The sequence below is a fragment of the Terrapene carolina genome, unplaced genomic scaffold, assembly GCF_002925995.2.
Source record: "Terrapene carolina triunguis isolate 2854851 unplaced genomic scaffold, T_m_triunguis-2.0 Scaffold34029, whole genome shotgun sequence".
NCBI lineage: Eukaryota > Metazoa > Chordata > Testudines > Emydidae > Terrapene > Terrapene triunguis.
The window spans coordinates 1,262,241-1,283,842 of NW_020698380.1; the positions used below are offsets into that span (position 1 = coordinate 1,262,241).

The 21,602-nt window shown below is 37.8% G+C and overlaps 1 protein-coding gene across 4 annotated transcripts; it reads left to right on the top strand.

Moving 5' to 3' along the window:
- Positions 1-645: 645 nt before the first annotated feature.
- LOC112117864 (leucine zipper transcription factor-like protein 1) lies at positions 646-18,311 on the top strand. 4 transcript variants are annotated; one of them, XM_024215960.1, is made up of 10 exons: positions 646-736; positions 2,654-2,778; positions 6,206-6,400; positions 6,808-6,868; positions 7,340-7,408; positions 10,151-10,216; positions 10,351-10,428; positions 13,240-13,413; positions 16,075-16,178; positions 17,242-18,311. In XM_024215960.1, exons 1-10 carry the CDS (start codon positions 734-736, stop codon positions 17,258-17,260), a joined length of 894 nt encoding a protein of 297 aa, XP_024071728.1. In that variant the 5' UTR covers positions 646-733; the 3' UTR covers positions 17,261-18,311. The 4 variants fall into 4 exon arrangements, with proteins under 4 accessions (XP_024071728.1, XP_024071729.1, XP_024071731.1 ...); XM_024215961.3 differs by lacking the exon at positions 646-736 and adding an exon at positions 922-1,220; XM_024215963.2 differs by lacking the exon at positions 646-736 and adding an exon at positions 1,244-1,332.
- The last annotated feature ends 3,291 nt before the right edge of the window (positions 18,312-21,602 follow it).

A 21,602-nucleotide genomic window follows, 5' to 3' on the forward strand; every position in this document is an offset into this window, starting at 1 on the left:
CTCCCCCTCCCTCCCAGGCTTTTAAACCTGGGAGGGAGGGAGAGATCCCGAGCGGCCGCGGCTCGCGAAACAGCTGTTTCGCGCGCCACTGCTCCCCCTCCCTCCCAGGCTTGAGAGCCTGGGGGAAGGGGCGGGGGGGGCGGCCAAAATTGTTTTTGCCTTGGGCGGCAAAAATTCTAGAGCCGGCCCTGAGCACCAGGCTGCAGGGGACCAGCCGCGCCCCCTCCGTGTGAAGCAGGCAACCTAGGGGAGGATCCTGGCCACTGAGGGTTAGCGTCGTGACCAGCCCCATGTGGCTCCGCAGGAGCCAGGCCTGCGCCCCATAGGTAACGTGTTAAACGGGGGACCAGGGAGTCAACGGGCGACGTGAGCAGCGGTTGCTGTGGAAGGGAGGCGCGCGCCCCTTTCTGACCTGGGCGCTCAAAGCAACGCATTCAGTGCGGAGAGCGCGAGAGACGAGCTAATGGGCACGTGCAATGTGAAGGGGCGGGGGGAATTCCGGGAGCAGCTCGCGGCTCCGTCTCCCTTGGAAACCGCCACAGCCACTAACGTGCCCCACTAAAATCCGCGCAAGGCAGAAAAGAACCCCTTAGGCTGCCGCGCCCCTTACTTCCGGCCACGTGAACGAGAATCTTCCAATGAGATGGTAGTAAAGGGCTCGCGAGGTTTTGTTCTCCATGGCAACCGTCGCTGTATAATCAACCGTCGCCTCCAGGTACCCGTTAGAATCGCCATGGTGAGTAACGAAGTTGCCTCCGGGCCTATCTGGGGACGGTACCGGCTCTGGGACCATGCTGAGCCCGCGACCCCAGCATCCCTGTTCCCTCGCCCCGCCCATCTGGGGCCGTCAGGAGCGAGCGGGCCGGGACATGGCCCCGCCCATCCCCGCGCCGCCCTGCAGGGGAGCCCTCCGGATAACGGCCGAGAGGCTCAGGCTGATGCAAAGACGCGCCCCCATCTCATCCCTCCGCGCGGGGCGGCCCGGGACCAGGCGCTAAACCCCGCCCCCAAGTCCCCGGGCGGCTGCTGGCTCAGGCCGGGGGCGGCTTAGTTGAGCGGCGCCAGGGTGGCTTTGCCCGAGCCGTCAGTCGTGGTCAGGTGGAGCAGGAGCTGCCACTGTAGGCGCCATTGTTATGATTCCCAGCATCGCCAGCCTCAGGCGTAGACATCAGGAGACTAGCCTAGAAAGCAAGAGCGGCATTTGGAAAGCAGCCCACAGGGTTAGCTCAGTATTCGCCTGGCAGGGAAGGGGTCACGTTGTCAAGCTTTTCTCCACAACCATGAGGGTTGGAAACTTATTTTGCTTCTCTAAACAAAACTTAAGCTTGTCAGGTAAATCACCCGGCTCTGGGAGCTGGGGCTTTGCGAACAACAGCAAATGCTGTCAGACTTGCAAGAAAACAGTGTGAGTTGGTTTTGTCAATGTTAGGAATCCAGTGTCGTTTTCTTGGCTGCCGTTAAATCCACTTTTAGCTTTGGATTCAAACCGAACCTTTCCCTGCAGTATTGTTTTTAGCCAGGCATTACAGTTAGTGCATGGAAACAATAAACAAAGGCCGGGTGGATTGGTTTAAATCAAGGCGATTTAACTCACCAAATGTCAAGCCTTAAGTTAAATCATCAATTGTAAACAACTTTTCCATTTGTACTTCAGTTGTTTTCTAAAAAAGTGGTGCAGTCTCATTGGTTGATACAACCATTACAACATGTTGATTTACAAGTAAAAAGATTTTACACTAGATTTGGTACATCTTTGTGCTACCTAGGAGGGTACACTGGAACTACATACATTTATTTAAGGAATTACATAGCTTAATATTTTCAGATTCTAATTAAGTGTACGTTTTTCATGTTAGAAAATGGTGTGTAATATATTGCTTATTCACTAACTTTTTGATCATGACGTGTCAAGCTGACACAAGTAACTGAAATTTATCACACAGAACAGCATATAAAATTTATTTTTATTAAAGAAAACAAGTGCTTAATACTACATGACCTGTTGTATCATATTTATAAAGCTTGACCTCAGAAGTTAGGTTTATTTCCTTATTATGTATATAGAAAAAAAGCCTTTGCTAGAGGCTGATGGATTCAGCATATTTATTTTTCATTTAAATGTTTAAGAGATTATTATTAATTTAAGCCTTAACATATTTTTTATTAAATTCAGATTTAATTTTAAACAGGTTTATTTTTAAAAGAAAAACTTATAATTTAAATAACAAAATTTTAAAAACTGATTTAAATTTAAAAAGTCAATTTTTCCCCCAAAAATCATCAATTTCTGTCCACCCCAAAAAAAGATGAGCATTCCAAAGCTATTTTCATTGTCTTAGCTGACTCAGAAATGCACAAAGTAAATAAAAAGCATAAACAATAGTGTAAAGTCAATCCTATTTGTAAAAAATTGTTCAGATTGAATTATCTGAGATGTTAAGAGAGAAGCTTCAATTTTAAAAAAGGTATTTAAACTTTAAAAGCTAGTACAGAAACCATTTGGGAAGGAAGACCCAGGTCCACAAAGGTATTTAAATTCCTAACTTCCATTGAAATTAGAAGCCTAAATACCTTTGTGGAGCTGGACCTAAGTCTTCTATGTTAGATCTATCTCGTATATATGTTAACCTTTACTGTGTCCCCTGATCCACAGGCGGAGCTGGGTCTAAATGACCACCACCAGAATGAAGTGATCAATTACATGCGCTTCGCTCGTTCCAAGCGTGGCCTCCGTCTCAAGACAGTGGATTCTTGCTTTCAGGATCTTAAGGACAGCAGGTACCATGAGGAGGGAATAATAATAAAGCAAAAGCCTGAGGAGAGCAAGACTCTTCTGCCAAGGATTAATCCTGAGGCATCTGTTAAATTATGTATCAAATATGTTTGACTTCACATGTATGTAAGACAGCTAATTTGTATGCAATGGGTCTGTATATCCCTGCCAAGGAAAACATAAAACATAAGACTGGCCGTACTGGGCCAGACCAATGGTCCATCTAGCCTAGTATCCTGTTCTCCGAGGGTGGCCAGTGCATCAGAGGGAATAATCAAAACAGGGCAACTATCGAGTGATCCATCCCCTGTAGTCCAGTCCCACCTTCTGTCAATCAGAGTTTAGGGACATCCAGAGCATGGGGTTGCATCTCTGACCATCCTAGCTGATGGAGGAACCTATCCTTCATGAATTTAGCTAATTCTTTTTTGAACCCAGTTATACTTTTGACCTTCACAACATGTCCTGAAAACGAGTTCCACAGGTTAATTGTGTGTTGTGTGAAGTAGTACTGCCTTTTGTTTGTTTTAGAACTGTTGCCTATTAATTTCATGGGTCTCAAATTATGTGATAGGGTAAATAACACTCCCTCGTTCACTTTCTCCACACCGTTCATTATCTTATAGACCGCTATCATACGTCCCCTTAGTCATCTATTTTCTAAGATGAACAGTCCCAGTCTTTTTTAATCTCTGTAAACTCTTCCTTATCCCTAATAACTTGTGTTGCCCTTTTCTGTACCTTTTCCAATTCTATTATATCTTCTTTGAGATGGGGATGTCATGCTGTCTGGACGGGCTCATGACCATGAGTGCCTACCTCAGACCAGACTGTCAAGAACAGGGCAGACATCCCAAACTGGTGGTATGTTTTACAACTAGATTCCACCAACCCAGTTACAAATGTGAACTCCTGGATCACTATATCAGTCTTACCATAGAATCACAGACAGTCCCCTGAGGCTCTCTCGTCTATCTTGCCATCCAGGCAAGCTGGACTTAGTGATTAATGGTCACTTACACCAAAAGTTACAAAATATTCAGGTTTCTTCCAATCCCAAGAGACCAGTCGCTTACCTCAGAAAATTGGTACTCTAGATCTTGCACCAAAGACCATGCCTGTAGCTAATTCTGTAATAAACTAACTAAAGGTTTATTAACTAGGAAAAAGAAATAAAAGAGCCATTTACAGGTTAAACCAAGCAAGCGTATAACACAAAGTAGTTGCAACCTGAATCCTAAGAGTGACAGAGTTACAGTGATCTGTCAATTCAAGATGTCTTTCAGGGTAAACCCAGAGATAAACCTGGGGGATCTCTCACTTCAGTTTAGAGACTCTGGCCCTGTGAGAGTTCAAACAGCAAAAAGATGACACGTTTTCCTGTGACCCTGATTTATCTTTTACATTTGGCCTTCCAGTCGATGAGAACAGCTCATTTCCGAGCTGTGATAGGGCCATTCATCAATCCTTTGTATTGTGATGATTCTTAATGGCCCGTGCCTGGGTTCACAAGTTCAGAGCCAATATTTTTAAAGCTATAAAGCAAAACTTACATATTTCCTTATAGCATGGAATATAGACATTACAAGTGAAATTAGTGAGATTAAAGCAATTTACAAGCATTTCATAGAGTCTAAACACTAAATATGTTCTTAGAAGACTAATACCTATTTTGAACAAAACTAACATACAGGTGAGCTGGTTTGGTTTCCAGCTATGAGTTTCTCAGTTCTAAGCTAACGCCTACGGCCTTGGCCAGAGCTGGCCCTTGGTTTACTAGCATCACAAAGTTGACCAGAACTGCATGGAGTATTCAAGCTGTGGATATGCCATGGATTTGTATAGTGGCATTATGATATTTTCTGTCTTCTTATCTATCCCTTTCCTAATGATTTCTAATATTCTGTTAATTTTTTTTAGCCTGCCACTGCACATTGAGCAGATATTTTCAGAGAACTGTCCATGATGACTCCAAGATCTATTTCTTGAGTGGTAACAGCTAATACAGATCCCATCATTTTGTATATATAGTTGGGATTATGTTTTCTATTGTGCATTACTTTTCACTTATCAACGCTGAATTTCATCTGTGGTTTTGTCGCTCAGTCACCCAGTTTAGTGAGATCCTTTTGGAACTCTTTGCAGTCAGCTTTGGATTTAACTATCTTGAGTAATTTAGCATCATCCTCACACTTTGCTACCTCACTGTTTACCCCCTTTTCCAGATCATTTATGACTCTATTGAATAGCATAGGTCCCAATACAGATCGTTGGGGAACCCTACTCTGTCCACTGTGAAAACTGACCATTTTTTCGTATCGTTTGTCTCCTATCTCTTAACCTCTTATCTCATGACTTCTTACTTTGCTTAAAAGCCTTTGGTGTGGCACCTTGTCAAAAGCTTTCTGAAAGTCCAAGTACATTATGTCCAGTGGATCACACTTGCTTTTAAAAGTATGAAAAGGGAAAGGTTTCAATCTAAACAATTGCTACACACGGTTTTTTTCAGATTTTTACTTTTAATAGGAATGCATTAAATTGCTGTGAAAATGTAACCGTGAGTTACATATTACTGTTGGTAAATCAAAATTAGACCTAAGGCCCAAAACAAAATAATTTATAAATTATAAAATTTGTATTTAATCACCTTTCAGAGAGAAGATTCAAGTAAAATATTAAACAAATTGTTAATGGCATTGTTATCTAGAATAATAGAAATGTAGGGTTGGAAGGGACCTCAAGAGGTCATCTAGTCCACCCCCCTGCCATGCTGAGGCAGGATTAAGGTTACCTTCGTAGACGATCCCTGACAGGTCTAACCTGTTTCTAAAAACATCCAATGATGTGGATTCCACAACTTCCCTAGATGACAGTTAAGCACTGGAACAGGTTCTTATAGTTAATGTTTTTCCTAATATCTAACCTGAATCTCCCTTGCTGCAAACTTCTTGTCCTACTCTCGGTAGACATGGAAAAAAATTGATCAGCATCCTCTTTCTAACAACCTTTTACATATTTGAAGACGTTATCATGTCCCTCTTCAGCCTTCTTGTCTCTAGACAAATCCTGTCCACCTTTTTCAACCTTTCCTCAGAAGTCATGTTTTCTAAATTTCTTATCATTTTTGTTGCTTTCCTGGGGACTCTTTCCAACTTGTGCACTTGTTTCGTAAAATGTGGTGCCCAAAACTAGACACAGTATTCCAGCGGAGCAGAGCAGAACAATTACCTCCTGTGTCTTACATACAACACTACTGTTAATACATCCCAGAAAGACACTTACCTTTTTCTCAACAGCATCATACTGCAAACATCGACACGGCTTTTTTTAAAAGGTCCTTCTGTTAGCTGCAAAAGATTATCTGATCTCGTGAAGTTTTTTGGATTGCTGCAGAGTTGTTATTTTTATGATACATGTGACTTTTCTGTTTAGGCTGGTGGAGGAGACTTTCACAATAGATGAGGTGACAGAAATGCTGGATGGGTTGCAGACTGTGGTACACAGTGAAGTGGAATCCGAACTCATTAACACGGCATACACCAATGTGTTACTTCTACGCCAACTCTTTTCTCAGGCTGAGAAGTGGTACCTTAAGTTACAGACTGACATCTCTGAGCTGGAAAATCGGTAACCTCATTTGAATTATATAGAAATAGAGAATAGTTTCACTGATACCTTTAAAGTGACTAAATACTATTAGGTTCAGCTCCTAATCTTAGAAAATTATTTTAGTGGTGTATTATGACAATTTAGTTCGAGATGCAATTTTTCAATTAAAAGATAATGATTTTAACTTCTTCATGAAGTGATTTGCCAATGTAAATAATAATCCTGCTTGCCTAGAACTTGCTTATTTATTTTTATTTGTATATAGGGCATACTTATGTTGCCTTTTTTGTACTGATCTAGGATTTGATCCTGTGCACCTAATTGAAGTCTTAGTTGAATAAGAAGCACAGCAGCAGACTTGTAAATTGTTTAACAAGATTATTTGTCTAATAAACTTAATGTTTTGCTTTATTTTTCTCTCCAAGAGAATTGTTAGAGCAAGTTGCTGAATTTGAAAAGGCAGAATTTACATCTTCAAACAAGAAGGTAGAGATTTGTTACTCTAAAATACTATAATCCAATGCCTTATAAATCCACTACACATGTTAAATATGTTTACTATAGACTATTTCCTTGTGCTTAAGAGGAAAGGTATTTATGCTAGAAGTAACCTTTAAAGATTTTCAAAAATAGCAGCCTAAAGTTAAGCTCCAAAATTTATATATAGTCACTTCTTAGCGTACACTCAACGTGCTCAAGTGGCAACTTGAACACAGATCCATGACCCCCTACTCTGCAAATATTTTAAAAATTGAAAACAAGTTATATAAGATTTGTTAGTTTTAATGAGAGAGCCCAAGTCTGAACAAATAATAAAATTAATTCAGAATAAGCAATCATTGGTTGCATTTCACCAGACAGCAGAAATGATAGAGTTGGAGAAATATTTTAATTACTAAAAAAAGCTAGAAAGAAAACACATCATTTTAATTTTTTGTGTCTTTGTCATTACTTTAGCCCAGTTCAGAGCTCATTAAGCCTAAACTTGCTCCATTAAATGAAGGTGGGTCAGAGCTGCTAAACAAGGTAAGAATTCTTTCCCTTGACATTTGAGGTTCATGAGCATTTAATTTATTCAACTGAACTTAGGATGCTACCCAGTAATCAGGGTTTGCATAATACATTAGACACCATTTAGAATGCACTCTAATACGCTACAAAACTAGTCACTTTAATAAATGAAACACTTTTGAAGATTCATTAAATTATGTGCTTTGGCATTTAATTTATTGCAAATATTAAAACTTATTTTGCATGCATTTTAGAAAAAACAATTACTCTTACAATTTCTCTATTTAATTAATAGGATTAGTGGGAGGTGATGTTTTGCTGATATTTCATAAGACTGGACTTCCTGCTGGGAAGTAGATTGAAACACAAGTAATGCAGCTCATCATTGGCGTGAATGGGATATTGGAGATTTTCAAAGTCCAATTCTATTTCTTTTTCATTTTTATTTTTGCAGTAGTTTAAATTAAATTCTAATTGAACCACAGTTTAAAAGGAAAACAATTAGAACTTGCCTTTCAACTTTACAAATTTCCAATTTCCTATTTGTTGCAGATTTTCAAATTTGTTGTAAAGCAAATTAATTTTTTTTAATGGTGATTCATTCAGCAATAGTTTAGACTACTAAATAACCCAAAAACTTAATATAAAGAAATAGAACTAGCTTTTCAAGAACTTAGTAATGCATGGACTCTCATGAGATTTTTCAGTGATGAGCTGTATTTTTTCTCTGTCACCAAGTGATCAAGTGAAGCTGGAGACTCCTATATGTGTTTTAATTTTTATATTTAATGTGAATATTAACATTTAACAAATTTACTTTTGTTTATAACTGAATATAATTAGAACATCCAACACTACATATTAGAATATTACACTGCATTTTTTTATCCAAATACGATTTTTTTTGCAAAGGTGGTTCGAAGCTGAAATGTAAATTTACTGTGACCAATAAAACGTTGTCACATTTTGTGACACAAAACATAGGAAGCAGCAGACAGACTCAGCAGGAACAACACCTATGTGAAAGATAACTGTTGTTGCAAAGCAAACTTTTTCTGCAGCGTGATGCCAGTAGTTTTTCTGGAATCACTGTGCAGGGAAGAGGTTTTCAGGATTGTTTGAGAAGGATATTTCCTTGAGGTGATAAGCTAGGAAAAAGTCCATTCTCTGGTTGTGTAGCATTCATTCTGGAGTAAGGTTTTTAAGGCCTTATGGCACAATTATAAATGTAAAGATATAACAGTAGTTAGACAAGGTGTAAATGAATTCAGAAGTCGTATATAGATACATTGATCATACCACTGTGTATGATATTTAATAAAATAGTTGTGTTCTACAGATATTGTGTTTGTTTAAGTAAAAGTCAAACTAGGTAGGGAAAACTATTTGTGGTGCTGTGCCAGTTATTCCTAAATATTTGAAAGAAAGAATACCAAGGTTAACATGGTAAATATAACTATAAAAGTGAACTTGAAAGCTCTTTAGGCCTCAATCATGCAAACACTTAGGCACGTAAGTAACTTTAAGCAGGAGAGTAATTGTTAATTTAAATGGAATTACTCGTGTTTAAAGTGAAGCATGAAAGGGATTGTATGACAGGCCTGCAAACTTGATGACCCAGGAGGTCCCTTCCAGTCCTACGTCCATAGACATAAATAACAGTAGGATCACAGCCTTAATATTTAAACTATTTCATTCCCCAACTGTTGACATAATACAGTGGCTCTCAACCTTTCCAGACTACTGTACCCCTTTCAGAAGTCTGATTTGTGTTGTGTACCCAAAGTTTCAGCTCACTTAAAAACTACTTGATTACAACATCAGACATAAAAATAGAAAAGTGTCACAGCCACTATTACTGAACAATTGCTTACTTTCTCATTTTTATTATATAATTATAAAATCAGTTAGAATATAAATATTGTACCTGCATTTCAGTGTATAGTATATAGAGCAGTATAAACAAGTAATTGTCTGTATGAAATTCTAGTTTGTATTGACTTCGCTGGTGCTTTCTATGTAGCCTGTTGTAAAACTAGGCAAATATCTAGATGAATTGATGTACCCCCTGGAAGATCTCTGAGTACCCCCAGGATTACACATACCTCTGGTTGAGAACCACTGACATAATATATATGAAGACTAAACAAATACATTTTAAAATAAACATTTGAAGATCACTTGCACTCCTACTTGGCTAAAAGGACTTTTGAGAGGGGTTGCCTGACTTTCAGAGGAGCCTATTTGTCACATTTTAAACAGTGACCATTAATAAATTGTTTCCTGTCCTGTTGATTGGAAAGCATTTTGACAAATACCACGAATAAGATATATATCTCTAAAATGCAATTTTACTTTTGTTTCAGTTAATATTCTACCTTATCCTGTAGTTTGATCCTGCAAGGTATTGAGTGCTCTGACCCTGATCCAGTAAATAACTTATGCATATGTTTAACTTAAGCATGTGAATAGTCCTATAGACTACAGTGCGAATGCTCATATACTTAGGTAAGAACATGCTTAAGTTCTCTGCTCTGTTGGGGCCTGGATGCCCAAGACCGTGCAGGATCAAACCCATCAAGAAAAACCAATGACCCACAGTGTGCTGGTCATCTTTTTAAGCATTGACATAGTAGCTAGCTTTTCTAAACTAGAAAATATATTTACTTACATGAAATAATTGAAAATAACTACAAGTCTGTCAAATTCAGTCATGCAAGAGTGTTCATGATAAAACTAATTTTTATTTACCAAAAGGAAATTACAAGACTTCAGGAAGAAAATGAAAAACTGAAGACCAGACTCAAGACAATAGAAACACAAGTAAACTCACTATGAACCTGGATAGTAAATATATGTACATTTTTAAAATACCTAAATAGAAAGAACACCATTGTAATTCTCTCATTTCCAGTAAAAGTTGCTTTGTTAAGCTTTGTCTTTCCAATTTATTGCAGGCTACAAGTGCATTGGATGAAAAATCAAAACTAGAGAAATCACTGAAGGATTTACAGATGATTCAGGGAGATCAAAAGGTTGGCTGTTTTCTCCATTGAACTAGCATTACCACGTTGTGTAGAGCTAATTAGACCTGACAGGTGCAGTTAGCTTTGTGGGGCATACAAAGGTCCTATTCAGGGTTGCCATGGTCCCACTAACATTTAGGGCTCTGATCCTTTAAGAAAAATATTTCATGCTTATGTGTGACCTAATCCATGGTAGGAAATTATCAGTAAGTACCATTCCAAAGTTTTTCTTTGTATTCTAAAGATCAAAAGGAGTTTGATATTAATAGATATATGTTTTGTTCTGTTTTTCTTATTTTTGTTTTTTCCTCTTTTGTTAGTAAAGAGGTGTCATCTAGTTTCCTTTCTGATTGAGTAATAAAATGTTGGGTCTGTCTTGGTCAATGTTATTGTATATTCTCCTCATGTGTATGCATAGCTCTTTTTGGAAAGTATACCAGCATATATTGTTCTGATTCGAACTTTTAAGGGGTTTAAAAACATGCACAAATAGGATCAGAGCCTATACCAATGGAGTCAGTGGGAGTTTTGCCATTGACTTACTTGAGTATAGGATCAATCCCACAGACCTCTAAATTGCAAATACACCTTAAACACTTTGTCAAAAATAGTTCTTCCTACATTTACCTGTCTACACCTGAATTGAGGGTCTCAGATTTCTCCTGTAAAAGTTGATGATCCAAATATGATTAACTATTGCAGGAAAAACATAGAAATGGAAAAACCTGAACTGCTGACAGATTGAAAAAATCTGTTTTGATTCACCTTTTTTAATTTTTTTTTTTTTTTTTGGCCTGTACATTTATTTTCTTAATAATGGGAATACCCAACAGTTTTTTTTTTTAAATATTTTTAAAGTATTTCAGTTCAACTTGTAACATGAGTTGAAATGTTTTAGTCCTATTTAGCTTTTTCTGCCTTTTATGAAAGTAAAGTTGAAAAATTGACATTTCTAATACCACAATATTGCTAACTTTGAAGTGAGTTTATCAATTCCCTGTCTTAAAAAAATTTTATGTTTCCATAATTTTTCCATATTTTTAATCCAAGTTTATTTTTATTTTGCTTTCTAAATGGTTTATGGTATGTACTCTATTTTCTTAATATGTTATAATGCCCCTTAATGATTTTTAGGATCTTTTATTTTCATACAATAATATTATTATTCAATGGTAGTTTGATTTAAAGTTCATGGCAAATACTTTTCTTATCTGACTTAAGTTTTATAACTGTAGTTATTACACTATTAGTTTTAAAGGCCTGGAGACCAGTCTTATCTGCTGCCTCTCTTTGTAGGCATCAGCTGGCCTAACTTTCAGAGGTTGTTGAGTACCTGCAGTTCCCATCAAGCCAGTTGTTTTCCCCCACTTGGCCACCCACTTCTCCTTCAGCTCTTAAATTTCCTTTTCATAGGCATATATATGTGATTGAACCTATTTTGCTGTGAAATATTTACACAGGTTGAAATCTTTTTCAGCCGATCTCCTAGATCCTCCATGCTTACCCTTTTTTAAAATATAGTCTTCAAAAATTTTGATTTCCTTCTTAAAGGAATTGTGACCCTACATGGGATTATTCTGGTTAATAGAACTTCTAAAATAGATGTTTTCCTAATGGGGACAGGTGAAGAATTAATGTACTCCACATTCATCTCTGAAAATATTAGGTGGCTGGAGTCTGCTTTTTAAGTGTAACTGGTGTCACTGTGCCTTTTAATAAAATGAATGTCAGTAAAATGATATCCTAATCATGCTTTAATGGCCCAGGTTAATATGGGCTTAAAATACTTGCATCCTGTCTAACTACTTTCATCACAACTACAACAGATCATGTCTGTCACAGAGACCCAGTCATTAGTGAGTTCAAAATATGAAGAGAAGGCATGTGAACTACTGAGGAACAAACTATGCCCAGAGACCAATGCAGTTTCCTAACTGTGTAGCATCTATCAACACAGCCCAAAACATTAAGATAAAGTAAACTTTGATTCTCAGTGAATACCATATTAACTGAATTCCTGCTCTTAGCTCCCTAGCATGACACAGGCCTAAACTTCCTTCTTCGATTTTGGTTCCTTTGAGGCCCTGAATGTTCAGACCTTTTCTGAGTCCTGATACATGTATTGAGATTTGTCATTCTTTTGTTTCAACACGATGTTATTTTCAAGAGTCTAGTCGTCAGATACCTCTCTTATAAATTAGAGGTTTTAATGTACATGGACATGGCAGTTAACTGAACACACATATGGCCCAGGGCTGGTGCTCGAGGGAGTGTGTGTTGCTTCTTTTCACCGGATATAACAGTTGCTATTAGGGTATGCTTTCCTGGTAACTATGGAGATATTCTTCTTGTATCTCACCTCCAAACAGTGTAGCTTCAGCTCCTGTTCCTCAACACACACACACACCCCATCTTCCTCTACACCTCTCATAACATGTCAGTGGCTTTAAAAGCTACAGTATTGCCATGTATGTTCTCATTATATTCTGTAAACTTCTTTATACACTTCATACAGTGTGTAATTTGTATCCTAAGTGATAACTGACAGGAGATAATGGAATATAATTCCCACAGAGAAATGAAGCAGTTTCTAAGAATTTGAAATCTTGGCAGAAAAGAAGCCTTTCCATTCACCCTAAAATGTATTTATTGACACTTTCTGAAGTCTAAACATGTATTATTTTAATGCTTTGGGATCTATGGGACGGGGTTTGCCATTTAAAGACATTCTGTTATCATTTTCAACAAATAATTTAAAATGCACTCTTTCATTTAGTATTTTGCAAAAAAAAAATCATTTTAATATTTCTTCTTTTGAAGACTAATATAACTCAGGATATAAGTGAACTGGAAGATACAGTGTCTGCTCTGAGGTGCCAGTTTGAGAAGACTCTGAATGACAGTACTGCAAACCAAAAGTTCTTGGAAGAGAACTTGGTGACAACAAAGCATGACCTACTCAAGGTTCAGGACCAGTTATCTACAGCTGAAAAGGTTGGCTTCTTATTGCAGTGTATAGATAAGCTCTTTGTTTGCCTTTTTTTTTTTTTTTTTTTTTTGGCTATCTATTAATGTAACAAAGATTCTGTATATTGCATGCAGATTACTAGGGATACATCACACCATCTTTTGGTGGTTTTTTTTTTAATATTCTTCCCTTGTTAAAGAGTGAAGAGCATAGTCTATTTCATAGATATGGAACACAGCCCACTGGTTGGTGCCAATCAGATGGACACTTAAATACAGCTTCTGCAGCCATTTCAGAATGATTGTGAACAGTGACAGCAGATCTTTAGAATGAAGACTTTTTTTGTACCTCTGTGAAAAGTTGGTAGCACCAGATTCCCACCATAAGAAAGTGGTGATTGCCTTGTGGAAGCTGGCTACTTTTGGATGGATAGTAATTAATTGAGACACCAGATTTGTATTGGAAAGTCTACAGTGAGTGCTGTAATGGTGGAAGATTGCAGAATTTGCGCTTGAACATATTTCTGATTCACAGACTGCAGCTGAAAGTGACACACTGCACTGTTGTGGGGTGGGTTGGGGTGGGGAAGAGGGATTAACTTCTTTAGTTTGATCCCCTACATCTTGAAAGTGATGTGAGCATCTGGTTTGATAATTACCATTGACAACTTCCCCTGCAACGCTCTAAAAATGTAGGCATAAATGCACATTTGAACTAATGATGTCATCCGGAAAGACTCACTGCATGCTGTTTTTCTTCTCTGTAGAACCAGTAGAGGGAACACTAGTTAACAGATTGTTTCTAGACCTATGCTGGTATACAAGTATAGCTGTATGGAAATAGCATGTTAATTTTGCATGAAACAAGGGTAATCTTACATTCATTTTGAAACAGAGAACATAGTTTTTGTTGAAGTCCTCTGTCTGAAATGTAATTGGCAACTATCTACAACAAAAAGCCAAGTTGGGGAATGCCACTGAACACATTTTGTTTCTGACAGTCTCAAGGCTGCCAGCCTCGTTCTTTAGTTTCGTACAAATTTTTAAATGACCTTTTTTTTTGTCATTGGGGTTATATGACAACCTGTGGGGTTAATTTAGTGATCTAAGGATTAGATAGAAGGCATAAGAGCCTAGTTTACCATAAGATAGATAAGTGGATTGTCATGCTAACTATGTAGCGGTCGCCACATGAGAACAAAGGTCCTGTCTACACTGTATGGACACTGTTCTTCATGAGAGGTATAGTTTGTCTTATTGTGTCTGACCAAAACTTCCCCATTCCCAATGTAGTGTAGCCTGCTTTTGCATGGATAGGTTGCTATTTTGGACCCAGTCACTAGCTGTATTTCATTGATATGCTGCGTGTCTAGTTTGTGAAATACTTGTGAACCCTGCAGAAGGAAAGATGCTATTCAAATGTAAATTATTTTATACCTTCATTTCAATTCACCCTGTTCCATGTCATTTTCTATTACTTTAAAGCTATCTTAAAAACTGAAAGAAGAAATCCAGTTTGTCATATGGAAATGAAGGGAAAGACTTGTTTGGGCTTCAAGAGATATTCCATGTTTTCTAATGGTAACAGTAGACACTAACATGTATACATATACATATTTTTTTAAAAGTCTCTCTTTGAAGTCTGTAACACTTCCCTCAATAGAATTAATGTTCCTTATCTCCTAAGATCAACTTTTAATGCAAGGAGGAGTGTAATTGGGAAAGCTTTGTACTAGGTAATTAAGAATTCTTGTTGTTTTGTTCGGATATGGTAGATGGCACCTTAGTATTACTGGGACAAGTGTGAGCTACTCAGCAGAACAGGTGTTTATTGGTGTGAGAAGAAAATAAAATCACACTTATTTTTGTTTTTGTTTTTTTTAATAACCTATCTTATGCTATTTATATTTGGACCTACAAAACAAAATAAAAGCTTGTTTAGAGACAAAAATACTACTTTACAGGTTGCAGCATACATCATAAAGATGTATGGATATCAGCTTAAATCTGTGTTTGTGGTAGCTATACATGTGGTTACTTGTAGACGTCTGATCCATCACACAAGTCTTTAAAAATGTAACTGCTTGTAAATCACATTTATAGGGTTTTCCAAAACAACTGGAATGCTTTGGATCACAGGGCATCAAACTATGATATTTACTTGACTGAAGGCTTGCAAGTAGATTGTAGAGAAGTGACTGGATATTCTGTAGTAGTCTAGGTTAGCCAGTGTTTGATTTGGTCATGAGTATACTTGAACTGTGAGCTAGAAGTGTGCAATCTGCATTTGCTGTTTGTTCACTTGCCTGTAACTTTGTGATATTATTAAAGTGCCCAGATCAATATCTGATGAAGTATTTTTTTTCTTTCTTTTTTTTAAATCTGTTTGAATAAGGTTGTTCACCACCATGGTACCTGTGCAGAGTCCCACTGTAGTAGGCATTATCTAAACAAAAGCCAAATGTTTCTAGTACAAGTTTTGTTACATAACAGTCAGTATCACCAAAAGTTCCATAAGTGTTTCATTAATACCCATTGAGTATTGATCAAAAGTAGATAATAACAGCAGCAAGAATTTTGGACAGGGAAGAGCTAGACTGAACACTGGAATGAATTGTTCTTTAAAAAAAAACTGTTTTAGATTATTTTTTTTTAAAATTGTAATGCATTGATGATCCTGTTGAGCAGGAGTTGGAAAAGAAGTTCCAGCAAACAGCTGCCTACCGCAACATGAAAGAGATTCTCACCAAGAAGAATGAGCAGATAAAGGATCTACGGAGAAGACTTTCAAGGTAAGTGGTGCTCTTTCATCTATTCTCTCAAGAAGTCTGTTCCACCTCCACATTGTTTCCATAAATATAAAACAGATTCTCCTAAAGCCAGTTTATTAACTTCTCTTTGGAACAAATTCAGTAGGGCTGTTGTCAAACTTTGGATATGCCAACCTTGACCTATTTTTCTTCAAAATATCAATGATTTTTTAAAAACATTAAAATTAAATTGGCATCTTTACAGTAACAATCATGCTGCACATACACATTGTTAGGAAACAATTTTCATGGTATTATGACAGAGTCAAAACATGCCCACAAGATCTATGCACAGAGGTGCAGAAGAATGTGGCAGTTGCTTCTTTTGCACCACCATTCTCTCCTGTTCCTAATGCCAAGGTCGGGTAGGGGTGACTTCTTTTGCCTTCCTGGCTTGGGTAGGTACCTAGATTCCCAACCATCTCAAGTTACAGGTGGGGAACTGAGGCACAGAGAGGCGAAGTGACTTGCCCAAAATCACACAGTAAGTCTGTGGCAGAGCATGGACTTAAACCCAGGTTTTCCACATCCTAGGCTAGTAACCTAACCACTCAGGCCTTCCTTAGTGTGGAACTATCCCATTACACCATCCATGCAGGGGAAGAAGGACAGACACTGTAGGGGCAGTGGGTGGCCCCATACTGAGTGGGTGTAGGAAAGAATCTCTTTAAGGGGTTCCTGTTGCATTGGAGCTATGCTGCTAGGAAGTAGAGGTGGGAAAGGACCATTGGGACCCCAAAATTGCTATAGAGGCAGAAAGCCTGAGTCTGGCTTCCTGTGGCTTTTGGGATTGGTGGGTGGGCCACCAGGGCTGATTCCACTGGTTGCAGGGCTGGTAAACTGGCCAAATGAGTTTGTGTTTAAAAGGAGAATTTTTAAAAAATGAAAAATAGTTGGTTGCATCCTTCTAAATTGTGCAGTGTAAATTGCCATTAAATGTCACGGATATGAGTAATTGGAATTAGTTGAAGAGATTTTTCTCTTTTGAGGACTAAATATCTATCAGGTATATTATACTCTCTAGCTTTAACTTCTTTCTTCTTAGATACGAACCAGATGATTAAAATGTGAAGAGCATTTGGTCTGTCAAGAAGCTGCCACACAAAGAGAACAGATTGTTGTGTTGCTTTAAGGGATTTGTTGAAATACTTTCAGAGATTTTGTTTTGAATGGTTTATTTTCTGCTTCTGCCAACACTTAAAAATAACCTTTTGTTGATAGGAAACTGAAATTCCTACTTTATTTACTTAAGAACTGAAAGATGAGAACAAAGTTTATAGAGTGTCTTAGTTTCTGAACTTGTCTTTTTAATAGTTAACCTTGTTCTTTCCCTGGGAAATAGCAAACACCAAATTAAGACACTTATTTACAAAGAAAGAAGTTTATTTTTGTTAAAATAAAATATTCGTTAGTTCTTCTCTACATAGCTGTGAGATGCAATTTACATACCTAAGATGTGACTTTGTTTTTTCTTGCTGCGGGCATAACTTTCACAGAAAAACACCCATAAGCTAACTTCATAAGATTAATCTTCCTACTGGCTGCCCAATTTCCTCTGTGCAAGTTATTTGCTGAATATAGGGTGTGCATTAGATAAAGGGAGACAAATATGCAATATTTGGGAATCAAGGAATGTGTACTCAAATTAACAGTGATATTACTAGTAAAAGATGTACATTGGACATCTATTGTTATCAAACAGTTTAGTACAGATTTAAAGGAAAACAAATACTTGCTGGCTTCTGCAGTATATCACAGATCTAAATTGCTCAACAGGAATACAAACCGAAAAGTGTATTTTCCCCCCATGGGCACTCCTAAAGATTTTAACTTGAACACTGGAATCTTGATTCTTTCAAAGTATTAAAGTTAAGACAGTAGGATGGAGAGAGGCTGAGGAAGCTGGTGACAGAGCAACTTTCTGGTGGGGAAATAACTTTCAGGAGTTTTTTTCCTCCGCTTTCTATTGCACCCTCAGCTATCCAATTCTTGCACTCAAACCGTTCTGTATTTATCTGCCAGCCTATTTTAATATGTTTTATCTGTTTGTGTCTCTGTTCATATATATGTTGCATACAACTCTAAATAAAACCATTTATGTTTTCCAACATCGAACTCTGGATTTTTGGAGTGTGGTTTCTTTACAAGTACCATCATGTTTGCTTTTTCATGGGCACAAGGCAGTGGAAATTGTTTTTTGTAGTGATGTCCCTCTCAAGGAAGAAAGTTATGCTTTAAATCGCTCTTGACTGTATGATTCCTTTGTCTTTTATTTTGAAGTAGAAGTCCTCATTGATTAAGTGACCTAGCCCACAGACTAGGCCCTATGTTCTGTAGCTACATACTACTACCCTAGTACAATAGTAGTAAATTGGTAATGGTATAGTGAGATTGTATGTGCAGTATTAAGGTAAACTACTAGAAGCTGTTGCTTTATAGTATTCTCAGATGTTAGCATGACTAGTTAAATCCATTTATTGTTAGTCATCTTTTCATTATTTTGCACAATATCAGTTTGAGGACAGCATTGCTCTTTATTAAAAATAGCAACTCTAACCCTTTCTTTGTACGGGATAAAATCTTTATATAGAGATAATGAAGAAATTTCCTTCTGATGTGTGTTCTTGTAGTTAGGTGTTTTGCTCAAATCCTGCCTAAAAATACCACTGTCAGTCTTGCATCATTTTCATACAGTTCATTTACCCTTTAGTCAAACCATAAAGTCCCTTGGACAAATTGTGTCCCAGGAACACTAACTTCGGGGGGGGTTGTAGCTGTAATTTAGGACAGAATTTGACCAAGAGTCTATGTTCTAAGGTGGTACAACTGATTGACTTCATTGGTTGGAATACAGTACAGTGATGTATTTGGGGTTGTAGAGGTCATGTTCAGGACATTTTTATATACTTCAATTTGTATTAACCAACTAAAACGTAAATGTTATTTCAAACTGAATTATTCTAAACCCTTCTTAGCATTCTTCTTCTATAACAGTGAGATACAGCATGCTGTATAAGGGGAGAAATACATATATAGAACCAGATGCTGTTCTCAAAGCTTAATTTGGCCTTATTTATACATTCAAGGAAATATCAAAAGCTTCCATTTCCAACTTAGAGCCACTGGTTTAGTGTGTTGATATCCCCACCAATCTATGGGCTATTTGTTTAGGGCCCAGTTCTTTGAACCCTTACTCATGTTGAGTAGTCCCATTGAAATCAATGGAACTACTAGTGTGGGTAAATGCTCTGTTTCACAACTGGGTCCTAAAACCCAGTGATAGGTTAGGAGTGTTAGGCTGGGAGAGGGAAAGCAAGAGGTCTCAAATTATTATTCAGGCCAACATTTACTCTTTGATAAATCAGGGCTATTGACTCAGACAACTAGAGTTGGTGATTATTGATATCCCTACACTGTCTTAGACCCCAATTTGACAGAGCAGTTAAGCATGTGCTTAAGTACCACTGAAGTCAATTGGTCATGGACAGAGACTCGTCAGATAACCTGGGCAAAACTTAGAGAATTTTTGAATAGCAGGGCCAAAATAATGAATTTGACTCAGTATTTAACAGGGACCTAATACAGCCCCTGAAACTTTAGGGTAATGTGCTCTTGTTGGCTTGTGTTGCTGGGTTGGAGATTACTGCATTCCAAACCAAATGGAACCCTTAATACAACTGCACCTGGGCATTAGCCTGGTTATTCAAAAATCCATGGGTCAGTACACAATGTGTATGTTACATTGAGGTGGGAACACCGGGCTGAAAGTTAAAGCTAACACATGAATTTATATTTCTGAACTTCTCCCAACTGAGAATCCCAGTTGCACATATACCACCTTTTCTCTTTGGAAATTCTTTATTCTTCTGATAAACACCACACACTTCTTCCAGTTGAGGTGTTAATTCCCTAGCTCTACCTGAAAGAAAAATGTAAACACAATTTCTCCATAATCCTCTGATCAGAAAAAATCAAATCTCTCTTAAGCTGCTTTTGTGCTCGAGAAGTGAAACATGTTTTCTGCAAGAGCAAAATTCAGGCAGCTCAGCTTTACCTTTATTAACTATGACAGAATCAGCAACCAGTAGGGCATAATTTGAGTCCAGCAGTTGGTCATTAATAAACTCAGAGGTCATGCTGGATACTAACATTTTAATGGGTATGTTCCCTACCCCTTCCCAGTGTGTTCATAAAATTCCCCACTGTCTGTTTTTTTTCTTGTGAATAATAGTTTCATAACAGAAGGCTGGCTGGTTACACTTCCTTACACTGGACATATTCCCATTGCATTCAATAGAGCTACTCACATGAGCAAGGATTGTTGAATTGGGCCATATCCCATATAACTTGTCTTTGAGGGTCCACAGTGATCTCTCCATTTAACCACCTATTTTATCATTCTGAAATACTAGCTAACAGTTGTTTTATGAGGGTTCCTCTATTTGTCTCTTTCTGACATTGTAAAGGACCACTGCTGGCTTCTGAGTGACACCAACTACTGCAAAACTACAGCAGAGTGATGCTTACGGTTATGGTTAGTGAATGCAAATTATCTCATTGCTTCAGGTGGTTAAACTTCATAAATTCAGCAAGAAACAAGCCTTTCTAGAAAAATAGCCCTTCAAAAATATATTAAGTAAATGCAACAGACTAGTATAATTTGAAAGCAAATTTGTGTGTAGACAAACAGAAACTATTACTTTAAAAGCTCTTGTAAACAGGCAGAGTTCCCACCTTGTGCTAAGCACAGAACTAGCCCACTCACTTTCCTGGCTATATTGTTAACTTGATAACAAATAGAGCATAAGCATCAGCCTAAAATTTCTGCCCAAGTTTGGTAATGCTCAGGGCTTTCCCTGCAGGTCCTCCTCTGACCCAGTCAGTGTGCCTGGAGCATCACAGAAAAGCTTCAATGCCTTATGTCCTGGTTGGGGATAATAAGATCCACCTGGAAGCATGACTCAGAAAAAGCATATCTGCATCTATATGCTGGTCCAAACACCTATCATTATCCTTGGATCTGCTAACGTGGTGGCTGTGGGTGGCTACGTGTCATTCTGTCCACGTGACCTGTAAACATCAGTCTAGGTGTTTCCTAGGTAGTCCTGTAAATGCCTGTAATACATAGATCACATTGTTTAATTTAAATTCTTTGTCTACAAAAAATTCTAGGTGATCACTTATATGTATGTGCATACAAATGAAAAGGTCGAGTTTTCAGTAGTCACAATCTCTTCAGAAAGTCATGGAGACAGAATGTAGAAGACCAATGGATAGTACAGCAGGAGGCTAATCAGCCTTCCTACTGAAAATATATATCAAGTATCAGAGGGGTAGCCGTGTTAGTCTGAATCTGTAAAAAGCAACAGAGTGTCCTGGGGCACCTTTAAGACTAACAGAAGTATT

Coding starts and splice junctions, on each gene's coding strand:
- LOC112117864 (XM_024215961.3), top strand. CDS start 1,134: ATGATTCCCAGCATCGCCAGCCTCAGGCGTAGACATCAGGAGACTAGC. Junction 1,221..2,653: donor TTTGGAAAGCAGCCCACAGG/GTTAGCTCAGTA, acceptor CCTGATCCACAG/GCGGAGCTGGGTCTAAATGA. Junction 6,401..6,807: donor ATCTCTGAGCTGGAAAATCG/GTAACCTCATTT, acceptor TTTCTCTCCAAG/AGAATTGTTAGAGCAAGTTG.